At 34.0% G+C, this 21107-nt stretch overlaps 1 protein-coding gene across 4 annotated transcripts; it reads right to left on the reverse strand.

Annotated features, from left to right (window-relative positions):
- Positions 1 to 13234: 13234 nt before the first annotated feature.
- LOC105420478 (DUF538 family protein (Protein of unknown function, DUF538)) lies at positions 13235 to 20057 on the reverse strand. 4 transcript variants are annotated; one of them, XM_011624246.3, is made up of 2 exons: positions 19542 to 20057; positions 13235 to 13519 (listed from the first exon to the last, which is right to left on the reverse strand). In XM_011624246.3, the coding sequence occupies exon 1, from the start codon at positions 20011 to 20013 to the stop codon at positions 19543 to 19545; it is 471 nt and encodes a 156-aa protein (XP_011622548.1). In that variant the 5' UTR covers positions 20014 to 20057; the 3' UTR covers positions 13235 to 13519; position 19542. The 4 variants fall into 4 exon arrangements, with proteins under 4 accessions (XP_011622548.1, XP_011622547.1, XP_011622546.1 ...); XM_011624245.3 differs by having other exon boundaries at positions 13235 to 13547; XM_011624244.3 differs by having other exon boundaries at positions 13235 to 13598.
- Positions 20058 to 21107: the final 1050 nt, after the last annotated feature.

Here is a 21107-nt window from a genome sequence, read left to right on the forward strand (position 1 = left end):
AGAAAAATACGAAGAAAATGGGGGATTTGCATAAAAACGAAAAGTAAATGACGAGACAGCCCCTTTCTTTTAATTATAAGACTCTAAAGTCCCAAGTACTTCTGTAATGCCAAAAACACCCTTATTTCTGTGTAATATCAATCAATACCCCTCTAACCAAAGACCACAAAGTACATGAAAGAGAGAAAATAGCCTAACGATATTCTACTCCCCACGAGTAGCAACCCATAGATTAACCTTAATAAAAGAAATTATGTACCCTCTAAAAAAAGATTGTCTCGAGATTGAATAGAGTCCATCCAATTTTTAAATAGTAAAATCTAGGTGTTAAAAAACTCGAATTATAAATTTTTTCTTTTAAAAATAGTTATCTAGTAATTCTTAACTGGTTTTCAAAACTTCAAATTGAATAAATCATCCCAAGCAAGTCTCTTGAACGAGGGAATAGAAAAAGGAGCACAGTATAGATGCTCCTGATAACCACAATCGAAAAGTTTTCACATGATTGGAGGTGACTAGAGAGAGAGAGTTGAAGACGATGGAGAGAGAGATCGAGAGAGAGTGTATGTACAAAATTAAAGATGGCATTGTCAACAAAATGACTATTTATTTTTTATACAAGGAGGTTATAATTATTCTTGTTTTTTAAGTTTCAAAATAGGCAATTGTAAGGATGTCATTGAATAAACACAAAATTCAAAAACAAAACTAGAGATTATGGAGAAAGAATGCAGATTAAAGACTATGGAAAGTGCTCATGGCTTTGGATTGGAAGGAGAGAGATAGATAAAAGACTGGGAAGTAAAGCTTTAGATTGGAGGTGATTAGGAGAGCATTTTCCAAAAAGAAATCAAAAGGGAAACCATGTCTTTGAACTTTTTTCTTTTTTTCCTTTTTTCTGAAAGGTTAGGCTTGTCTGTGACATGTACCCAAATTTTATAGAAAGGCAATTCTTTGTGTATGGATTCAAAATTTTCAATTTCTTTGTTTTTTTTTCTTTTTTTGTATATTAGGTTCAATGTTGGCAATTATTGAGGGGATAATCATGGATTAATGAGTGGATGAATGTTTATTGAAAGGGACAAATGTTAAGAAATATTTATCCTAAACTAAAGCATAGACTTGTTTAATGGTATCACATAGATTTCCTAATTAGGCATCCCTTATGATTTCTTGCTTCTTCATTTTCTTTCCTCTTTTCATTATTTTATGATTTGACCTTCATCTTATTCTAAGATTTATTTTTACTCATCTTCAAGCTCCCTTTTTTATTGTCTTTGGTCTTCCATTTTTCTCACTTTTAATTGTTCCATGCAAAAGTCTCTCTCTCTCGATATATATATATATATATATATTTGAAATTTCTCTCTCTCTATTGTTTTCAAGTTCCTCAAATTGTTTTAATTTTCACTTTTGTTTTTTTTTTAACTTTCTTTCATTACTCATACACATGGTGCTCATGAGGATGACATTTTTGGTAGTGGGCAATTTATTATATCAAAATACTATTTATATTATTTATTATGCATCGAAATAAGATTGAATAGAGACCACCCGATTCTCGACTATCAAATCTAAGTCTCGAGGAACTCAATGTTTTTCTCAAAATATTGCCAAAGGAGTAAGTTTACATTGTGTTCATATTGTGGGAGGTGAAGATTAGTATTCTCATATGCAAATTTTGTAAACTTTGATTACCATTTTTCTTTGTTGCATCGTGTTCACAAACTCGGCCGGTCCAACTTGGAACCGGTGTGTCAAACGGGAACCGAGCACTGACTGATCTAGTTTTGGGTGGTTTTAGTGGTATGGCTGAGAATTTAAAAATTTTAAAAATATATACATAAAATCCAAAAAAAATAAGAGATTTGTTTGCATTGTATTTTAAAATATTTTTTATCATTTTAGCAAAGGTTGGAAAGTATTTTGGTTACGAATACTTATTTTTACATTTTTTTTGTCTTTTTTTTTTAAATTTCAAAAATATATTTGGGCCCAAATCGATTTCTTAAAACCATTTTTTTCGTTACTTTTTAACTTCATTTGGATGTGCTTTAATTAATCATGTTATAAAATAAGATTTTCATAGTTTTTTGTAATTTTTTGTATTTTTGCATTTTAACACTTATTGGACCGGTTAAGACCTACCCAATTAGGCCTGTTGAACTTGCCGGTTTATCGGATACTCAGACCCAGACCTTGGGCGGTTTTCGAGACCGGTTTGTTTTTTTAACACTAATTGCATCATTATAGAAAAGGGTATTTTAGTCATTTGGTATGATAATAAATAACATTAAAGTAATTGTGTTTAATGTACAATCACTACCCTACTATATGTGACACATCATTGTATATGGCCATCATCTATGTGTGTTATTCTTAGAAATAAATAACATTAAAATAATTGTGTTTAATGTACAATCACTACCCTACTATATGTGACACATCATTGTATATGGCCATCATCTATATGTGTTATACTTAGAAATATATCTAACAATAACCAAAGATACATTTGCACTTATAAAATGTTATTTTTAACCTCTAAAATCTATCTTCACTCAAAAATTAGCTAGGAAATACAACGAATGTAAGATAGATACATATGCTTATACATGTATCGTATCGTAATATGACATGGAACACTACTGTTTTTAGAAATGTTAGTATCAAAATTGGTTATTAGCCCCAACATGTTTATAAACTATTCAAAGAAAGGGAAAAGTGAGATTTTATATGATATTAAGGACTTTATAGTGGGATTTCAAGAAAAAAGGTTAATGATGAGATATCCAAGTATATAAAATATTAAACATGAATATTACATTTTTTATTTGTTTATATATATATATATATATATATATATGTGCATGTCTATATTTTAAGTTTTTGGGGTAGATTAGTAAGGAAGGAGTCCCCTCTCTCTAGTAGTTATGGAACCCAATACAACATGTTGTGACACTTGCCACGGGACCACCTACACCTTTTACATTCATATATTCATGTTATATAAGTAAGGAGTAATTGAAGACACTTCATGTTGGGCGACATATATATATATATATATATATATAAAGTTTTTGGGGTAGATTAGTAAGGAAGGAGTCCCCTCTCTCTAGTAATTATGAAACTCAAGACAACATATTGTGACACTTGCTACCGGACAACGTATACCTTTTCCATTCATATATCCATGTTATATAGGTAAGGAGTAATTGAAGACACTCCATGTTGGGCTTAGTGTCGTGTCAATATATGTGGACATTGCTAGCAATAAAAATCCAATGTTGCTTATAGGCAACATTTCAAAACCCGAATTAGTGGAATGCATTGTCCACCATACAAATCTATGTCAGCACGCCGATTCGGATCGTTTCAAAATGGGAATCTAGAAAATACTAAAAATAAAAAAATAAAATAGGTTTTTATTTTATTTTATTTTAAAGACAGTGCTTTACGGTGAGGCCTAAAAAACATTAGGTAAGCTTTAAAAAAAGAAATATGAAAGGAGATTTAAAGAAAAGACCAAGCTTATACCGATACCTTCCTAGAATCTATTAGGTCCTTACCGTTTTGAAATCCAAATAGGAATTCCAAATCTGCAGGTTGTTTAAAAAACTACTGAATTTGGGGGAACTTCACCCCTTTAGGGATGATGTGAGTACTATTATATGTGGCATATCAATGTATATTTCCATCAAGCACATACACACACATATACGTACACACACTTTCAAGAACCGATTAGGTCCCGGCTCTTTTCAGATTCGGAAAGGTGATTCCCAATCCAAATCTATTGGTTGTAAAAAACTACTCACAAATATCTTGAATTTGGGGGACCTTCACCGCTTTAGGAATAACGTGAGTGCAATTACACTGACACACCAATGTATGTATGTGTGTGCGCGTGGTATTCTTGGAAATACATTTAATAATAAAATGCGGTTTGTATAGAGCCTAGGCTCTAAATAATTAAATTAGAGCCTACCTTTAAATAGTGTTGAGAACTATGGTTTCAATATTTGAAACCTTTATGATAGCCTTAAAATATTTCATATTTATTTATAAAGTTTAAAGCTTCAAAAATTGTGTAGATCGACAAATCTATCAAAACTTGAAAATTGACGGTCCAAAACTACATTACAAAATATACTATTTCCAAAACTAGAAATCTAATTTTTCTCATGTCCATGCATCTTGATGTCGAGATGATCGATTTGAAGATATTTAGGCATCAAAATAACCAATTCTAGTGAAATTTTTGAGGTAGGCTCAAATTTGATTGTTTAGAGCGTCAGTTCTATATAAACTTTTCTCTTAATAATAACCCAAGACGCATTGAACTTATAAAGGTAATTTTTGAAAGTACCTCTAAAATCTCTAGTTACCCCAAAAAAGGAAAAGTCTTAAAAATGCAATAGGACAAAAATGAATATTGTTTCACCCCACACCGACTCTAGTAGAGCTGTTGGATTTTTTCCTTAAAAGTCGCAATGGCTCTCACATATGAGAGCCATTGCGCTTTCTTGCATTTTATGTTTGAAAATCAAACACAACGGACATAGCATATCCAGTGCAGTCGATTTATCCATGTCGTCCTAAAAAATCGAACAAAAACACTCCTCATTTTCGCCCATAGGCATTGTGTAGTGGCTTCCCCAAACAAGGTTGGCAAATATAATCATTGTTCACCTCTCGTGACAAAGAGCTATGTTAGATATACATATATATACATATATACATGTCATCATTTGACATAGAACGCGAGTATTGGAAATGCTAACCTCAAAATTGGTTTTCAATAAGATATAAGTGCTGTCTTAGATAGCATTGAGTACTTTTATTATAGTATTTCAAGACGAAGTCTTAAGATACAACGTCTAAGTTTATAAAATATCAAATATGATTGTCACATTCTTCCATTCTTGATACGTCGACACATAAATAAATGCTTGATACATATGGGCACGTGTATTCATATAACATAAGAGCACGCTTTCGATGTTTTCTCTATTTCATAAAACTTATACACTTCCCCTTATCCAAGCCATCCATACTGAATGGATGGCTGAGAGGACCCTAATCACAATGCAACGTCTCTACGTTATTTTATTTTTAATTTTTTTTACAAAATATTTTGGCACCAATTTTTGGGTGTCCATTCCTGTCTTAAACTCGTATACGTAAACAAAATTAAAAAAATATTCTGAATAAAATAAGATGACCAAAATACCCCTAAAATTTTCAAGGGGTATTTGATCATTATATTTTATCCTACTTAATCCTATTTTAAAAATGGATTTTTAATCTAAACTTTTAGGGATTCATGATCTAGATTAAAGCAATTACGAATATGAAAATAAAAAATATTCTTTTTTACTAGTTTACAAATAAATTCTACACTGTTTAAATTCATTTTAGCCTTGTGAGTTTTTTACAATGTCCATCTTAGAGTTGGGCATTAATGAGGCAGTGGGCTCTTACTGCCCACTGACTCATGAATGACTTTTCCTTACATAAATTAAAAGTAATCTAAGAAGCCATGTTACTCTTCTGTGTAGGGCATGGTGGTATGTCAATATGTGGGGATACTGCTAGTGATACAAGGATAAAATTTATATAAATACTATTGAAATGAGGCGTGCCTCAAAAATCAACTAGAAGAGTGTTTGAACATTGGAAAAACCCTCCAATCTGATCATCTTGATCTCAAGTAGTATGGAAAATTAGAAAAAAAAAAAAATTAAGTACTAAAAATAGTACACTTTATAACAAATTATGTAGATCGTCTATATCTGGATCGTCTATTTCAAGATTCTCTAATGTTTATAGTTGTGCTCGATTTGAACCATTTTTTGTATTTTAATCTCACGATTAGAGATGGAAATAGAGTTTCATACCATCATAAGATTTCTAACACCAGAACTACATCTTCAGGCAAAATGAGTTGTGCATTACTTCTTCAGTATAAGGAGGACACCTTATACCAATCTTCTAAAACTTGGCGATTCGGATCAGGAATCGCCAATTTGGATCGACAATCGACTGAGACAGAATCATTAATGGTATCGATATTGGCCTAGTCCCTCCACCCCCCCTAAAAAAACCTAGATAGTATTTTTTAAAAAAAATTATTTAATATTTTCTTATGTCCCCCTTTAAGTCTCCATCCCACAAGGCCCTACGTTATTTTTTTATTTTTAATATTTTCTTGATCACTAATTCGAATCGATGCATATTAGAGTTTTGGCAAATTATCGATCCAACACAAATTTGTGGGGTGGATGATAATACACCCCACCGTTCCAAATCTCAAAATAGTGGCTTGTACCAATTCAGTTTGGTTATAGCCAAATCACCATATATCTCTTTTTTTCAAAAGATCGAGGGTATTATGATAAAAAGAAAATGAGCTTTCCTAATAAGCAAATTAATGATTTTTATATAAGGGAATCAAGGAAGATATAATACTTATCCTATTTAGGGTCACCCCTTGGGGTTCATGAGAATGGATCTCCAAGGAGATGAGTCTCCAAGAGAGAAAGAGATGATCTCCTAGAGAGAGGCGGTATTTTTATAGGATTTGGGTTGGTTAGATCTCCACTGTAGTGAGAGAAAGTCTCTCGGTTGCTTTCAAAGTACTATTTTCGATAGCAAGATTGCGGTAAAAGAGATGATGTTGATCGACGATGTTGCTTGTTTGAGAGAACGGGTTTAGAAATGATGATCAGTGAAGTTTTTACCGATGTTTAGAGAAGTATTATCTCTTGCAACCTGAATTTATAACATCCATTGAGATAGTGAATTTCTATTTATCAAGGACATAGATGCAGTCCTACGGGATAAACCACGTAAATCTTATGTCGTTGTGGTGTGATTTTTAGTTTTATTTTATTTTTTACAATTGAAATATAAATGTATTCATTTATTTTACATCCAACCAACTATAAGTTCTTTACCAACCCCACTCAAAGATAAATTATATGTCGGCATGTGTATGTGATATTTGATTGATACAAAAAGGTATATTTGGATTTTGTTGGTAGAAGAGGTAAATAAGAACATAAGATGAGGTACTTTTGGCATTTTTAGTGGAAAAATGTCGTTATAGATATTTCGAAAAATGATTGGGGTATTAAGTTTCATCCCTGAAATCAATGCCAAGGTGTTGGCTAAAAAGTGGATGACCACATGGAAGAATCTGACCTTTTTCACACTTTTATCATGAAAAGTGGCTCTGACTGGACTTTACAAAAGTACCCCTAGCTATATGCAAATGGCATTTTCTTTTTTGGGGGCAGTACTTTTGATTTTGGATAGATAATATGTCAACAATGAATTTTATTTGAAATTGAAACTATTTTTCAGTTTTGTGGAATATGGTTGGATCCTCAATATTCAATTTCCATGAAATCGTCGAAAGTTTGGTCCATGGACCAGACTACTTTTCAAGAGAGTATTTCGGCGGATTCTCTCGCGTCCCATGAATCGTGTTCACACTTAAAACCCCTTGACGAGTACGGGTGACGATGGACCCAGACCCCATGCAAGACGTGATGGGTAGACCCACCTTGAGTTTGGGTATGGGTTCACAAATTGGACTTGGTGGACCGAGTCCAGGTAATTGTCGACCTGATTTGGGTAGTCTTGGACCGTAATATTATTTGGATCTTGGTCTAGGTTCGGGTCTACATCCGATCGAGTCTGTTGGGTCCAGGTCTAGGTGTGGGTCCCACATGATAATTTTTAGGTCTCAATTTATGAAATATATTTAAATGTATAGATATTTTAATTTTTGGGCAAATCCTATGGGGTATGATCAGGTGTGAGTCCCACGTTATATTTTTGGGTTTGGGACTTCGAATCCAATGGGGCTTGGGGCTAGACTCGGACTTGACCCTTTGTCAATCCTAAGGAAGAAAAAGAATAGGGTGGCAATGGGCTGGTCGGGCTAACAAGGCCCACTTTAAAAATCTAGTACTTGGGCTACCAAAATGTAGCCTGAGCCAGGCTGGGTTAGGCTAGCTCCAAAGATAGGGTGGCACGGACTGGCCTGACCCTTCTCTTATTTCTTTATCTTTTTCATCCTTTCTGTTTTACCGAGCCCAATGGGCCCTCGAGGAATGGGGGCCGGGCTGCCGGACCGGTTGCCAACCCAAAGTGAAATCACTAAAAATCACGTGGTGGGAGAGAGACGTGCATGGGTGGGTGGATACCATTGCCCACAAATAGAAAGAAAAAGGATGAGAGAGAGAGGGAGAAAAAGTGGTATTCCCCGTGAATGGTGGGAGCATGGTTTAAGAAACGGGAACGAGGTTTTGGGAGAGGGCACGCAGTGTATTTCCATTGGCTAAAGTGGTTCAGAATCATAAAAATAATGTTCAAAAATGGAGAGAGAGAATATCTTTTCATTCCTGACAAGTGGAGAGAGAAATAGAGCCCTTCGTACCAATGATATCCCGGTTTAGAGAGAGAGCTAGATACCCTAGAGAGAGAGAGAGAGGGTTAGATACCCAGATTATAAAAAGGCCCCTTAGACTTTTAGTAAAGGCTTTTTTTTTTTTTTTTTTTTTTTTTTTTTTTTTTTTTTTTTTTTTTTTTTTTTTTTAAGCAATCAAAAAAGGGTAAGGTTTTTTTTTTTCGTAACGTTGCCTCAATGTACTATCGAAGTCAGGTGCACTTATAACATTTATTTAGATATGTCTTTTTGGTTTTTTGGTTTTAAAATTTAAAAAATAATACAGATCGAGCATATCAATAAATATTTGAAAACAAACGATCTAGATAACTTTTGACAATATGTACTATTTTTTTAACTTAAAAATTTTTTTTTTTTTTTTCAGGTCCATTTATCTCAAGGTCGAAATGATCGGTTTGAGGGTTCTCCTATGTAGAAACATTCTCCACTGTAGGATTTTTGAGGTGCACTTTTCTTAAACAGTATAAGGTTGCAACCTTATACAAACTTTTTCCATCATCAAATAAGCAGTTTTTAGGAAAATGGTTTGATAGCACTGCAAGCTGTATGAAAATAAATAAAGCCTCACTTCATGACTCATTGTAAATTGCAATTCAAGTGTAAGAAAACCTTTAAATCGATCATCAGGTATCAACATTATGATTTCGAAAACAAATTGAGATTTCAAGCTCTAAAAAATAGTGTTCATTACAAAAAAAATTATCTAGACCACCTATTTCACCCTAAAAATAAGTATTCACATATATACAAGATATGTACCTTTTTGAATTTTAAATTTTGTTGCCAGTGTTAAAATTTTACTTTAGAGCCATCATAGAGAGTTTCGATATCGAAAGAGCTTTCTAGACAAAGATTTGAAGTGAACCTTTATTTTGTTTTCATTAGGCTTAGGCCTCATAAAAACTTCATCTCATAAAATAAGTGGCATACTATTGGTGTTAAGACAATGCGGTTGTTTTATCTTTCGATTATTGCTCCTTCTGTCTCTAAAGCCAAAATGACGACCTCATTAAGTGGTATTTTGAAATAAGGAAATGTATAGTAGAAATGTGTATATAGGTTTATCTTTTTAAAACAAAGATAAATAAAAATGCTTAAAAATTAATTTAGATAGAAAAATGATTAAAATATCTTAAAATTTATTTTGACCAATATTTTTTATTCAAAATATTTTTATTATTTTTATCTAATTCTAATTATAAAAATGAAGATAAAACCAGATTAATATTTTTTAAATGAAAAATCAAAATTAAAAATGAAATTCATTTTTAGCCCTTGGAGGCTGGTTCAATCTGAACCATTGACGATCCTAATAATGCACCAACCTAGCATATCACCCGTTCATAGCACATTGTAGCCGAGCTTTTTAAGGTTGGAGCTAAAATTGGAAGGTCCAAACAACACTTAAAGATATATCATTTTCCTTTTTTTTTTGGAATGGGATCTTCAAGAAAATATATATCTTCTTGATGAACGAGAGAACGATGAAACTTCATAGTCCTAAGAGGAGAAAAAAAGAACCAAAAAGAGCGCTTCTAGTGTGCTCCTTGGGAGCAACAATGTACTTACTCCTTCAAGTGAAAGACACACTTGTTTGGATTTGAAATTTTGGGATCTGATTAAAATTTATTATAATTGTTTCATGTAATAATTTTATTACGGAGTTTTCAAATATTTAGATATTATAGTTTCATAACTTAACGGTCTTTGTTCAATCTTTATTATTATTATATGAGCCTTGTCCTCCCAACTATTTGGAGTCGACCACATGAATTGTGCTATGTCATACTACTCAATCAAAGATCATACCATCAATCAGACCATAGCTTGTGTTCAACCTTATGATGTTTGTCTTTCTTCAAAACCATGAATAGTGCATTTGATTTTTATGTTTGGATTTTTGGTTGAAGAGATTATATCCCTAAAACTTTGAAGTACTAAAAATACTCCCAAGATTGGGTTCTAAGGGCGTTAAAGCAGATAATGCTACACTGAACCATCTAACCTCTCAAAATAAAAAATTTGGTAAATTGGAAACTTAGGAATTTGAAAATAAGCGTAATTTTATGTAAACCGGTGTTTGACTGCTCCCTCCGAGTTCTGCCACCCTAGCAAGCCCGAGTTTCTCGGAGTTGGGTGTCCCACTCCGAGATATTAACAAAGAAATTCAAGAAAATTATAAAAATTCCAAGAAATTAGGAATTTATTTGTGATATTTTTTTTAATGTTTTCTATCATTTTGGCAAAGATTGGATAGTGTTTTGACCATGAATACTCATTTTTATATATTCCCATCTGTGTTACATTATTTCAAAATTACCCCCGATCACAAATAGATTTTTCTTTTACTTTTTAAATTTATTTAGAAGTTTTTTGCTAAATCTTACTTTATAAAGTTTAAAGCTTCAAAAATGATGTAGATCGACGTATCTATAAAAACTTAAAAATCTTGAAAATTGACGGTAAAAAAATGCATTACAAAATGTATTATTTCCAAAACTTGAAATCAATATTTTTCTCATGTCCATGCATCTTGATGTCGAGATGATCAATTTGAAGATTTTTTAACGTCAAAACAATCTCGCCTAGTGAAATTTTTTAGAGAGACTCAAATGTGATTGTTTAGAGCCTCGGCTGTATATAAAATTTTCCCTTCATTAAAAGACTCATCAATTGGAGATTGATATTTGTCCAATAAAAGAGATTTTTGGCCATAGCACATACATAACAGGACCAAGAAAATGGACTCTCAATATTGCAAGTTCTTAATATAATATCATAATGTTAGTATTAATAAGTTATGTCCATCTCATTGGTTAGCTGAGAACGTTACTCTCTCTCCTCTATTGTTTTTTATCAGAGCACGTTTGATTCGTGTGAAAACATTTTCACAATGAAATACGTGAGAAAATATTCACATGGAACACCTCCCATGTGATTAGGCATGAGGCTTCGTTCACACAAATTGACTGCCATTGGTGTGGAAAGTCGTGTTGGGACCAATTAACGCGGAAAACCTCACATAATCACATGGGAAAATTATTTCATGTGAAAATATGTTCAGGAAAATAATTTCATACGGACCAAATGGACCTTTAGTTTCTCTAATTCCGCTTAACTTTCTCTCTCTAATCTCTAATTCCTCTGTTTTCTGCCTCTTATATCAAGGTCCTCTTTTCCGGTTCTCTTCATCTCTCTAGTTCCTCTCAATTCTCTCTAACCTAACTATGTGCAACTTCCATTTACAGAGTTCTCTCTATAGACGTGTCTGATTTGGTTCTAGAGTTCTCTCTAGAAGAGTGTCAGATTTAATTTTACATTTCTACAGATATAGAGATCCCACAGTGTATATCTTCCCTTTAAACCATCTTTATCCCTTTTGACTGCCCCTATTTAACCCAAACAAAAAAAAAAATAACTATCTTTCTAAACCCCTCTCTCTATAATGAGCTTCTCTCTCTTGTGTTTCTACCTTAAACCTATCTCTTTCTCTCGCACATTTCCCTTTCAGCTCTTTTCTAGAGAGAACAAAAGACGTTATAGCGAGAGAAAGGGATTTAGAAAGGATTTTTTAGAGAGAGAACAAAACTCGTTATAGAGAAAAAGGGGTTTAGAAAGGAATAGACACAATCATCTTGCTTACTTTTATTTGGGCTGAAAAAAGGGCAATCAAAAAGATAAAATTGGTCCAAATGGTTATAAGATATACTATATAGGATCTCTATGCCACAAAAAATGATTTTTAACCTTGATTATGCTGGGAAATAAAATTTCAAAATAAGGTGCACGGAGATATTTTTCCAAAAAAATAACTAGAACAAAAAACAAAAGAGTCCCAACAAAGTGATTAGAACAAAAAAACCAAAAGCAAAGACAGATGCATAGATACATAATAGTTATATTCTAAGTCTTCCTCTTTGGAATAGGAGACTCACCGTGGTTGCTTGCACAGATAAACATAGAGCGCATGTTATCTTGAGCAGTAATTAGAACAGCATCAAAGCAAAAAATTTTGGGGACTCAATTGTGCTAAAAATAGTTATTTATTATTCAATGGTAATTCTTTTAAAAGTAATTGAGTAACTCAATTATCAGCCATTCTGTTCAGCAACCAAATCGTTTTCGAATATCTGCTTCAAGGCAGCTCTTCGTTTCACTGACTGCATTTATACTTCCATTGCATAATATATTTATATGCTCTCCTAAATTGCTTCTTAATTACTTTTTAAAATGGGAGAGAGTGACACACAACTTGTGAATGGTATACAACACATTGTCGGGGAATCCCCCATTTGTTCCCAATGATGGACAGAGGAAACTAACTGTAGTACTCAATGACAGACAGTTTAATCCCTAGAGTCCATCATTAAGAACACATGGTGGATTCCCCTGCCGTGCACCAAATGCCATTGAGAGGCTGTGTATGCCATAGTTTCCCTCATGAAAGCATCAAAAAGTAACTTCATTGATGCGATTCTTCAGAAAGGGCTCATGTGCGAGTGCAATCATCAATATAACTGATGAAGCAAAAATCACCAGAAAAATAAAACAAAATAAGCACAGCAGTGCCTTCCCCTATGTGTACCAAATACCATTGACATTATGCCATAGTTTCCCTCATGAAAGCATTAAAGAGTTTTAGAAGCCTCATTGAAGTGATTTTTCAGAAAGGCTCATGTGCCAGTGCCATCATCAATATAACTAACAAAGAAAAAATCACTCAGAAAAACAAAACAAGAGAAGCACAGCCTCACATATCAATATGTGCTATTTAAATAATCAAGCTCAATCTCTTCTCTTACACTAAAAGCCAGTATATAATATCATAAAGTCAGACATTGTACACTACACGTGACAGCCTTATTTTGACTTAAAAACGAAAATAACAGAAAATAAGGTAGTCGCTTAATTACATTTGGGGATGTATAAACCTAAACTAAAATCAGAGAGTTCTTACATATTTTCATTCATGGCTCATGCACTAAAAGGATACTTGTCACAAGACAGGCTATTCGAGAGATAGTACACCGCTCCACCATCCTGCACTAGTCATCTTCCTTGTTTAGTCCTAAACCACAAGGTGCGTGAGAGAGAGTAACCAAGCATTGTTTAGTTTAAACTGCAATTAACAGAAAGGGGGTATTTTAAAAAAAATACAAAATATGCTTAGATGAAGCATATAAATCACTTGATGATTGGTTAAACCAACAATGTCTCCAAGAATAGAGTTTGTGGCCAGTGTCCCGACTCATTATTCATTGGTTGTATTTTTTTTTTGGGAAAATTTCGTATAGAACCTCTAATTCTTCATTTTATTTCATAATAGACCCTCATATTTTTCTTTCGAGCGGCATAAGGAAACCCCTAAAGATTTCACTGTATCCGCTCTTCTCTTATCTCCTGACTTTTGACCATAAAAATTAACCCCAACAAATCTTTTTATACTATTTCACCCAAAAACTTTTTTAACTCTATTTTCCCCTTTCCACCCATTAAAAAAGTATTTGGGTTGAAATGATATAAAAACATTTGTTGGGGCTAATTTTTATAATCAAAAGTCTATAAAAGGGGGAGATAAGAGATAATGGGGTATAGTGAAATCTTTAGGGTTTCTTTATGCCGCTTGAAAGAAAAACAGAAAAAGGGCCTACCATGAAATAATATGAGGAATTAGAATTCGATACGAAATTTCCCCTTTTTTTTTTCCTTTTTTTTCCCATTTCCGACCAGTATAATTCATGGATTGTACCATGAGAAATTAAATACTATCTTGGGGTTCCATGGAGTTGAAAAACCATGACATAACCAGATAACTTTTTACCTTTGAGAAGTATAGTGCAGTGCTTAGAATGGCCTTCAAGCATGAAATACTACAGGGAAAAGTTCAATGTCAACCGCATCCACCATCCATTCTGAAAAACAAATGGTGGAGATCAATGGTACCCAGGTGACATTGGCCACTATCTGGAACAATGGTTAATCTCCACCGTCCATCATCTAGAATGCATAGTGGATGCCGCAACAGTGTCATATACCATACACAGGCTATGCATGGTACAGTTTCTCATAGAATTATTTCCATGAGTTCTTGGTTTGCATTAAGGGCCAGGAAAAACCTAAGAGAATATGGGTATTCTCTTAGAAGTAACCAAGAGAGAGAGAAAACAGATACTTGCAAGAAGAAATCCCAAGAGAGAGAGAAAACAGATACTTGCAAGAAGAAATCCCAAGAGAGAGAGAAAACAGATACTTGCAAGAAGAAATCCGTCTTTTTTTTTTGGCATATCTCTGAAATTAAATAGATGGTCATTGATTTCATTGATTCAAGCCTTCAAACATGATCATCATCAACACACATCAAGAACGCAAGTTCTAATGCACAGAATTAAATGTAGTTATGTCACGATGGATCCCATTAACCCCTTTCAAGGTGCCCCTATATGAAGTACCAAATATGGTTATAAATATCGTACTATTTATGTTCTTCCCAAAGAAAAACCTCCATCTATTCACATCCAAGGTAAAAATCAAACCATTGATATCCTTGGTGAAAAACCCAACATTCATAATAGGAATAGTGCTTGGTGTGTCAAGGCCCGCTCATGTTATTGTGAGGTCCTCACATCTGCTCCATCCAATATGATTGGACAGGCAAATTGCACCCGAAAATCCCATCTCCCTGTAGGGCCCACACCACTTGAGGTGCATTAGGCCCCCACCAAAACTGGGTCCTTAATTAGACAAGGTTCATAAGCACCTACTAGTAATAATCACACCTGACAGACTGTCAAAAGTTATCTTCTTTACTGAACTTTTTAAACATTTTCTACTTCTATTCTAAGAAACAGGCATGGCATTGACCGCCCATTTTTGAAATATAAATATATAAATACAAGTGAAGAAAGATATCAATGATTAGTATATGCATGCATGCATATTTATACATATGGACAAAGAAGTGGAAGTGCAAATATACATACATGTGTGCACACTCACGCATATGAGCAAATGACCTAAGCCCAATGTTGAGATTTAGGAGACATTCATACCACCAAATTTTGGCACTTAGAACCCACAATAATGAGCACATTTGACAGTAATATCAGGGAGAATATGCTCTACCTTTCTCTCTCTCCCTCCCTCTCTATTATGACGGAGAATATGCTCTCTATCAAAGATTAAAAAAAAGATACATAAGAAAAACAAGAACTTCCATCTACAGCAAGATCAATGATCCAAAACTGGGAATCAGAATAAAAAATTGAGTAGAGTACAAAATTAAGTCAATTTATTAAATATCAATATTTTACCCTAAGCCAACATTAAAGGACAGGAGAAAACAGTTTTCTTTTTTATACAGATACAAAGAATCAAATCAATTCATTAAATCTCAATATTCTAACCTAAAAACATAACTAAAAGACAACATGAAATCAGTTCCCTAATATCCTCAAATTGATCATCTTGACATCTGTTGGATTTGGTGCTATCCAAAATCACCTACATAATGAAATCTCATATTTTGTGGGATTGATTGAGATATTCCCATATTTCGTGGGATTGAGATATTCCCATATTTTGTGGAATTGAGATATTCCCAAATTATGTGGGATTGAGATATTCCCATATGGATTGAGATTGATATTTATAAGTTTCCTAATTGAAATAGAAGTCGAAAAAGATTAAGGCTCTTGGATGGATATATCTCTTTGGTTTGAGATATATATAATATCAATAGGAAGTTTCCTATTTAGTATGGACTCCTAATCTTATATATATGGGATGAAAGTGCAGAGAACTTTTTTGTGCCCTATTTGGGTCACCATATGGGAATTGCGATTCCTCTAGAGAGAGAGGGAGGAAGGCTTCCTGTGCATAAAATGCGATTTTCTCTTAGAGAGAAGAGAGCTTCCTATGAAGAGAAACATTAATTATGCCTCCTAAAGACTATTGATTATACCTCCTAAAGACTCCTGCAGAGTGAGATGTTGGTTTCTTGTAGAGAAGCAGTTCCCATAGAGATTTTGGGTTGTTCCCCTTTTAGTTTGAGAGAAAGTTAACCTTTGAATTATAGAGAAAGTTAGTCTCTCTTTGCTCTCGTGTTTCTATCTGGTGTTGTCGGTAATGGTTGTCAAACGAGAGACTCCTGCAAAGTGAGAGGTTGGTTTATTATAGAGAAGCAGTTCCCATGGAGATTTTGGGTTGTTCCCCATCGCAAAAGATTAATGCTCTTGGATGGATATATCTCTTTGGTTTGAGATATATATAATATCAATAGGAAGTTTCCTATTTAGTATGGACTCCTAATCTTATATCTATGGGATGAAAGTGCAGAGAACTTTTTTGTGCCCTATTTGGGTCACCATATGGGAATTATGGTTCCTCTAGAGAGAGAGGGAGGAAGGCCTCCTGTGCATAAAATGAGATTTCCTCTTAGAGAGAAGAGAGCTTCCTATGAATAGAAACATTAATTATGCCTCCTAAAGACAATTGATTATGCCTCCTAAAGACTCCTACAGAGTGAGATATTGGTTTCTTGTAGAGAAGCAGTTCCCATAGAGATTTTGGGTTGTTCCCCTTTCAGTTTGAGAAAAATTTACCCTTTTAGTTATAGAGAAAGTTAGTCTCTCTTTGCTCTCGTGTCTCTATCTGGTGCTGTCGATAATGGTTGCCAAACGAGAGACGCCTGCAAAGTGAGAGGTTGGTTTCTTGTAGAGAAGCAGTTCCCATAGAGATTTTGGGTTGTTCCCCTTTTAGTGAGAGAGAAAGTTAGTCTCTCGTTGCTCTCACGTCTCTATCTGGTGTTGTCGATAATGGTTGCTAGAAGAGAAGAAATGGAGAGTGGTTTAAAAGGGTTTGCTCAACTTTGGGTTTTTTGTCGATGTTTGATCTAAAATCTTTGATGTAACTTTCATTGGTATAGTGGATTTTAGTTTGCCGTGCCCCTGGATGTAGCTCTCTTGGGTGAACCACGTAAATATTTATGTCCTTATTGTATGTGTTACATGGTTTATTTCTCATACTTAATTTGCCAAATATTAACCCATCGAGTTTAGAGCTTATGCGCACAACAAATAGTATCAGAGCACAACAATTGGTATCAAAGCCTAATTTCGGGCTTTCGGTAAGGCAATAAAGGTTTCGAATGCAACGTTCGAGGTGGAGAAATTTGATGGCAAATACTATGTTTCAACAAGAATGGTGGAGAAAATTATTTGACAAAAGATGAAGAATCCATGAAGCTATCCAACGGATGTTGGCATAGTGAACAAGTGATTTTGATATCAAGGTGGAGATTGTTGGATTTGTTGCTATCCTAAAACACCTACATAAAGAAATCCCTTATTTTGTGAGATTGATTGAGATATTCTCATATTTGTGGGATTGAGATATTCTCAAATTATGTGGGATTGAGATATTCCCATAGGGATTGAGATTGATATCGATAAGTTTCCTGAAATAGAGATTGATTGAGATATTCCCATATTTTGTGGGATTGAGATATTTCCAAATTATGTGGGATTCAGATATTCCCATAGGGATTGAGATTGATATCGATAAGTTTCCTAATTGAAATAGAAATCCAAAAAGATTAGGACTCTTCGATTGATATATCTCTTTGGTTTGAGATATATGTAACATCAATAGGAAGTTTTCTATTTAGTATGGACTCCTAATCTTATATATATATATATGGAAAAATGGACTCCTAGTCTTATATATATGGGATGAAAGTGCAGAGAATTTTGTTTTACCCTATTTGGTTCACCATATGAGAATGGTGGTTCCTCTAGAGAGAGGGGAAGGAAGGCCCCCTGTGCATAAAATGTGATTTCCTCTTAGAGAGAAAACAACTTCCTATGAAAAGAAACATTGATTATGCCTCCTAAAGACTCCTGCAGAATGAGAGGTAATTTCTTGTAGAGAAGCGATTCTCATAGAGATTTTGGACTGTTCCCCCTTTAGTTAGAGAGAAACTTAGGTTGGTTTCTTGTAAAGAAGCGGTTCCCATAGAGATTTTGGGTTGTTTCCCTTTTAGTTAGAGAGAAAGTTAGTCTCTCATTGTTCTCGCGTCTCTATCTCGTGTTGTCGGTAATGGTTGCCAGAAGAGAAGGAATGGAGAGTGGTTTAAAAAGATTTGCTCGACTTGAGTTTTTTGTCGAGGTTTGTTCCAAAATCTTTGATGTAACTGTCATTGGTATAGTGGATTTCAGTTTGCTGTGCCCGTGGATGTAGCTCTCTTGGGTGAACCACATAAATATTTGTGTTCTTATTGTATGTGTTGCATGGTTTATTTCTTATACTTAATTTGCCAAATATTAACCCATCGAGTTTAGAGCTTCCGCGCACAACAAGTGGTATTAGAGCACAACAAGTGGTATCAAAACACAACAACATCAAGATGCATAGACATGAGAGAAAAATGGATTTCAAGGTTTGGAAATAGTGTATTTTGTAATGCATTTAGGACTCTCAATTTTCAAGATTTTCAAATTTTCATAGATATATCGATCTAACACTATTTTTGAAGCTTGAAGCTTGAAGCTCTAAACTTTATAAATAAAGATGAAAATGTATTTTAAGGCTGTCACAAAGAATTTCAGTATTGAAACCACATTTATCGACACTATTTGAAGGTAGGCTCTAATTTGATTGTTTAGAGCCTAGGCTCTATACAAACCGCACCCTTACATAACGTACATCCATACATGAACAAAGACAACTAATGGTTAGAATACAAAAAAAACAAGAGAGAGACAGAGAGAGAGAGAGAGCAGGTTAGTGTGGTAAACAAATAAATAACAAAATTCATCCAAAATTTCAATTTCTTTGAGTAAAAGAGACAGATTATATATCAGCGGCGAATCACTAAAATTTACTATTTATAATTCGGTGATCACAGAACGCAAAACAAGTTACAAAAAAGAAAACAAACTTCAAGTGCATAATTGCCACAATCAAATCCCTAATTCATGAAAAAAACAAGGTAAAAATCAACAAAGAATCAAACGGACATGGAAAATCCAAATAAGAGAGAGAAGAGGGAGAGAGAGAGAGTTACCTCATTGCAAAGATGCCGAGCCTTCACACTCAGGGCTCTCAACGAAATTCTTCGATGGGTATTTAGCAGTGACCATCCCCACCTCAAAAACCAGATCATCACCACTAGACTTGATCCCCGTAATCGACCACCACCTGAAAAAAGCCCTAACCCTAATTCCATTGAGCTCTGCTATGTGCCCTTCCCTTAACCTACCAGTAATGGTGTTCGCATAATTTGCGAGGTAATTATCAGGAGGAAGAGTAATTTGACATGGGTTTCCAAGCTTAACAGAGAAATCACCAGATGTCTGGTTCAAACTGTAATCAAGAACATTTGCAGGCAAAAGACCCGAGGGAAAGCCATTGTTCTTAAGCTGAGAGTAGGCAGAGTGTAACAGAATGTTGGGTTTTTTGGAGTGAGCAAAATGGAAGAGAGAGAGTAGGAGAAAAGTGGAGAAAATTTTAGAGCGAGAATGGAACCCCATCGACATGTTGGTTTCCTCTCTGAGGGTTCTAAGGTGATCAGTTGCACTTCATTCCCGCGGGATCCTGGATGGATACTTATGGAACTCACCCAACAAAAAGGCAAATCAAAGCTACTCATTTTTCTATCCTCAAGAAAAAAGAAATTAAGAATGAAAAAGTTACTTTAACGAATTTTTACGATCTACGTTAGTATTTTCAAAAGGGTGCGATTTGTATAAGACTAACGTCAAATAATATCGAGAAATACGGTTTCAATATTGAAAATCTACGAGATAGCCTTAAAATATATTTTCATCTTTAATTGTAACACTTAAAGCTTCGAAAATAGTTTAGATCAAGCAGATTTATGAAAACTTGAAAATCTTCAAAATTAACAGTCCAAAAATGCGTTACAAAATGCGCTATTTTCAAAACTTAAAATCCACTTTTTTTTTCACATCCATGTATCTTGATGTTGAGATGATCAATTTGATGATATTTAGACATCAAAACAACCTCTTCTAGTGAAATTTTTGAAGTCGGCTCTAATTTGATTAATAAGGAAAATAGTTTGATAGCTGCAGCTGCTGCCCTATTAACAATTAACAATGAAACCCTCAGGTCATAACTCATCGAATATTGCTATTCAAGCGTTAGAAATCCTCATCGCTATTCAAGCATTAGAAGACGTTAACGTAAATCATATTGGCTTGAACATTTCTAAGTTTTAAAAATAGTATATATTATAACAAATTATCTAGATCGTCTGTTTCAACCGAATAAATGTTTATAGATCCGCACGATCTGTACCACTTTTTTAATTTCAAATGTCTTTGTCGATATTGAAAATTGATTTTAGAACCATCATGGAGCTTTTCATAGCCGAAAGTACTTTTTTAACGAGGATGTGAGGTGAGGCTTTAGTTTGTTTTCATAAACCCTAGGAAACCTCGTCCTTTTTACAATCAACATTAAATATTTTCAAAAAAGGATTGTAGTGTATAAATTTATTTATTTTTAATACAGTGATGTATCAATCACTCTCAACCGTCGGATATAAAATCCTAAATAAAATGTGGCAGATTGTTCAAGAAATATTATTTTGAAACTTTTTATCTCG

This window comes from Amborella trichopoda, chromosome 5, assembly GCF_054954075.1.
Source record: "Amborella trichopoda isolate Santa Cruz 75 chromosome 5, AtrichopodaSantaCruz75HAP2 v2.0, whole genome shotgun sequence".
Taxonomy (NCBI): domain Eukaryota; kingdom Viridiplantae; phylum Streptophyta; class Magnoliopsida; order Amborellales; family Amborellaceae; genus Amborella; species Amborella trichopoda.

Bases quoted from the DNA above. Each gene is read 5' to 3' on its own strand.
- LOC105420478 (XM_011624246.3), bottom strand. From the start codon at position 20,013: ATGTCGATGGGGTTCCATTCTCGCTCTAAAATTTTCTCCACTTTTCTC.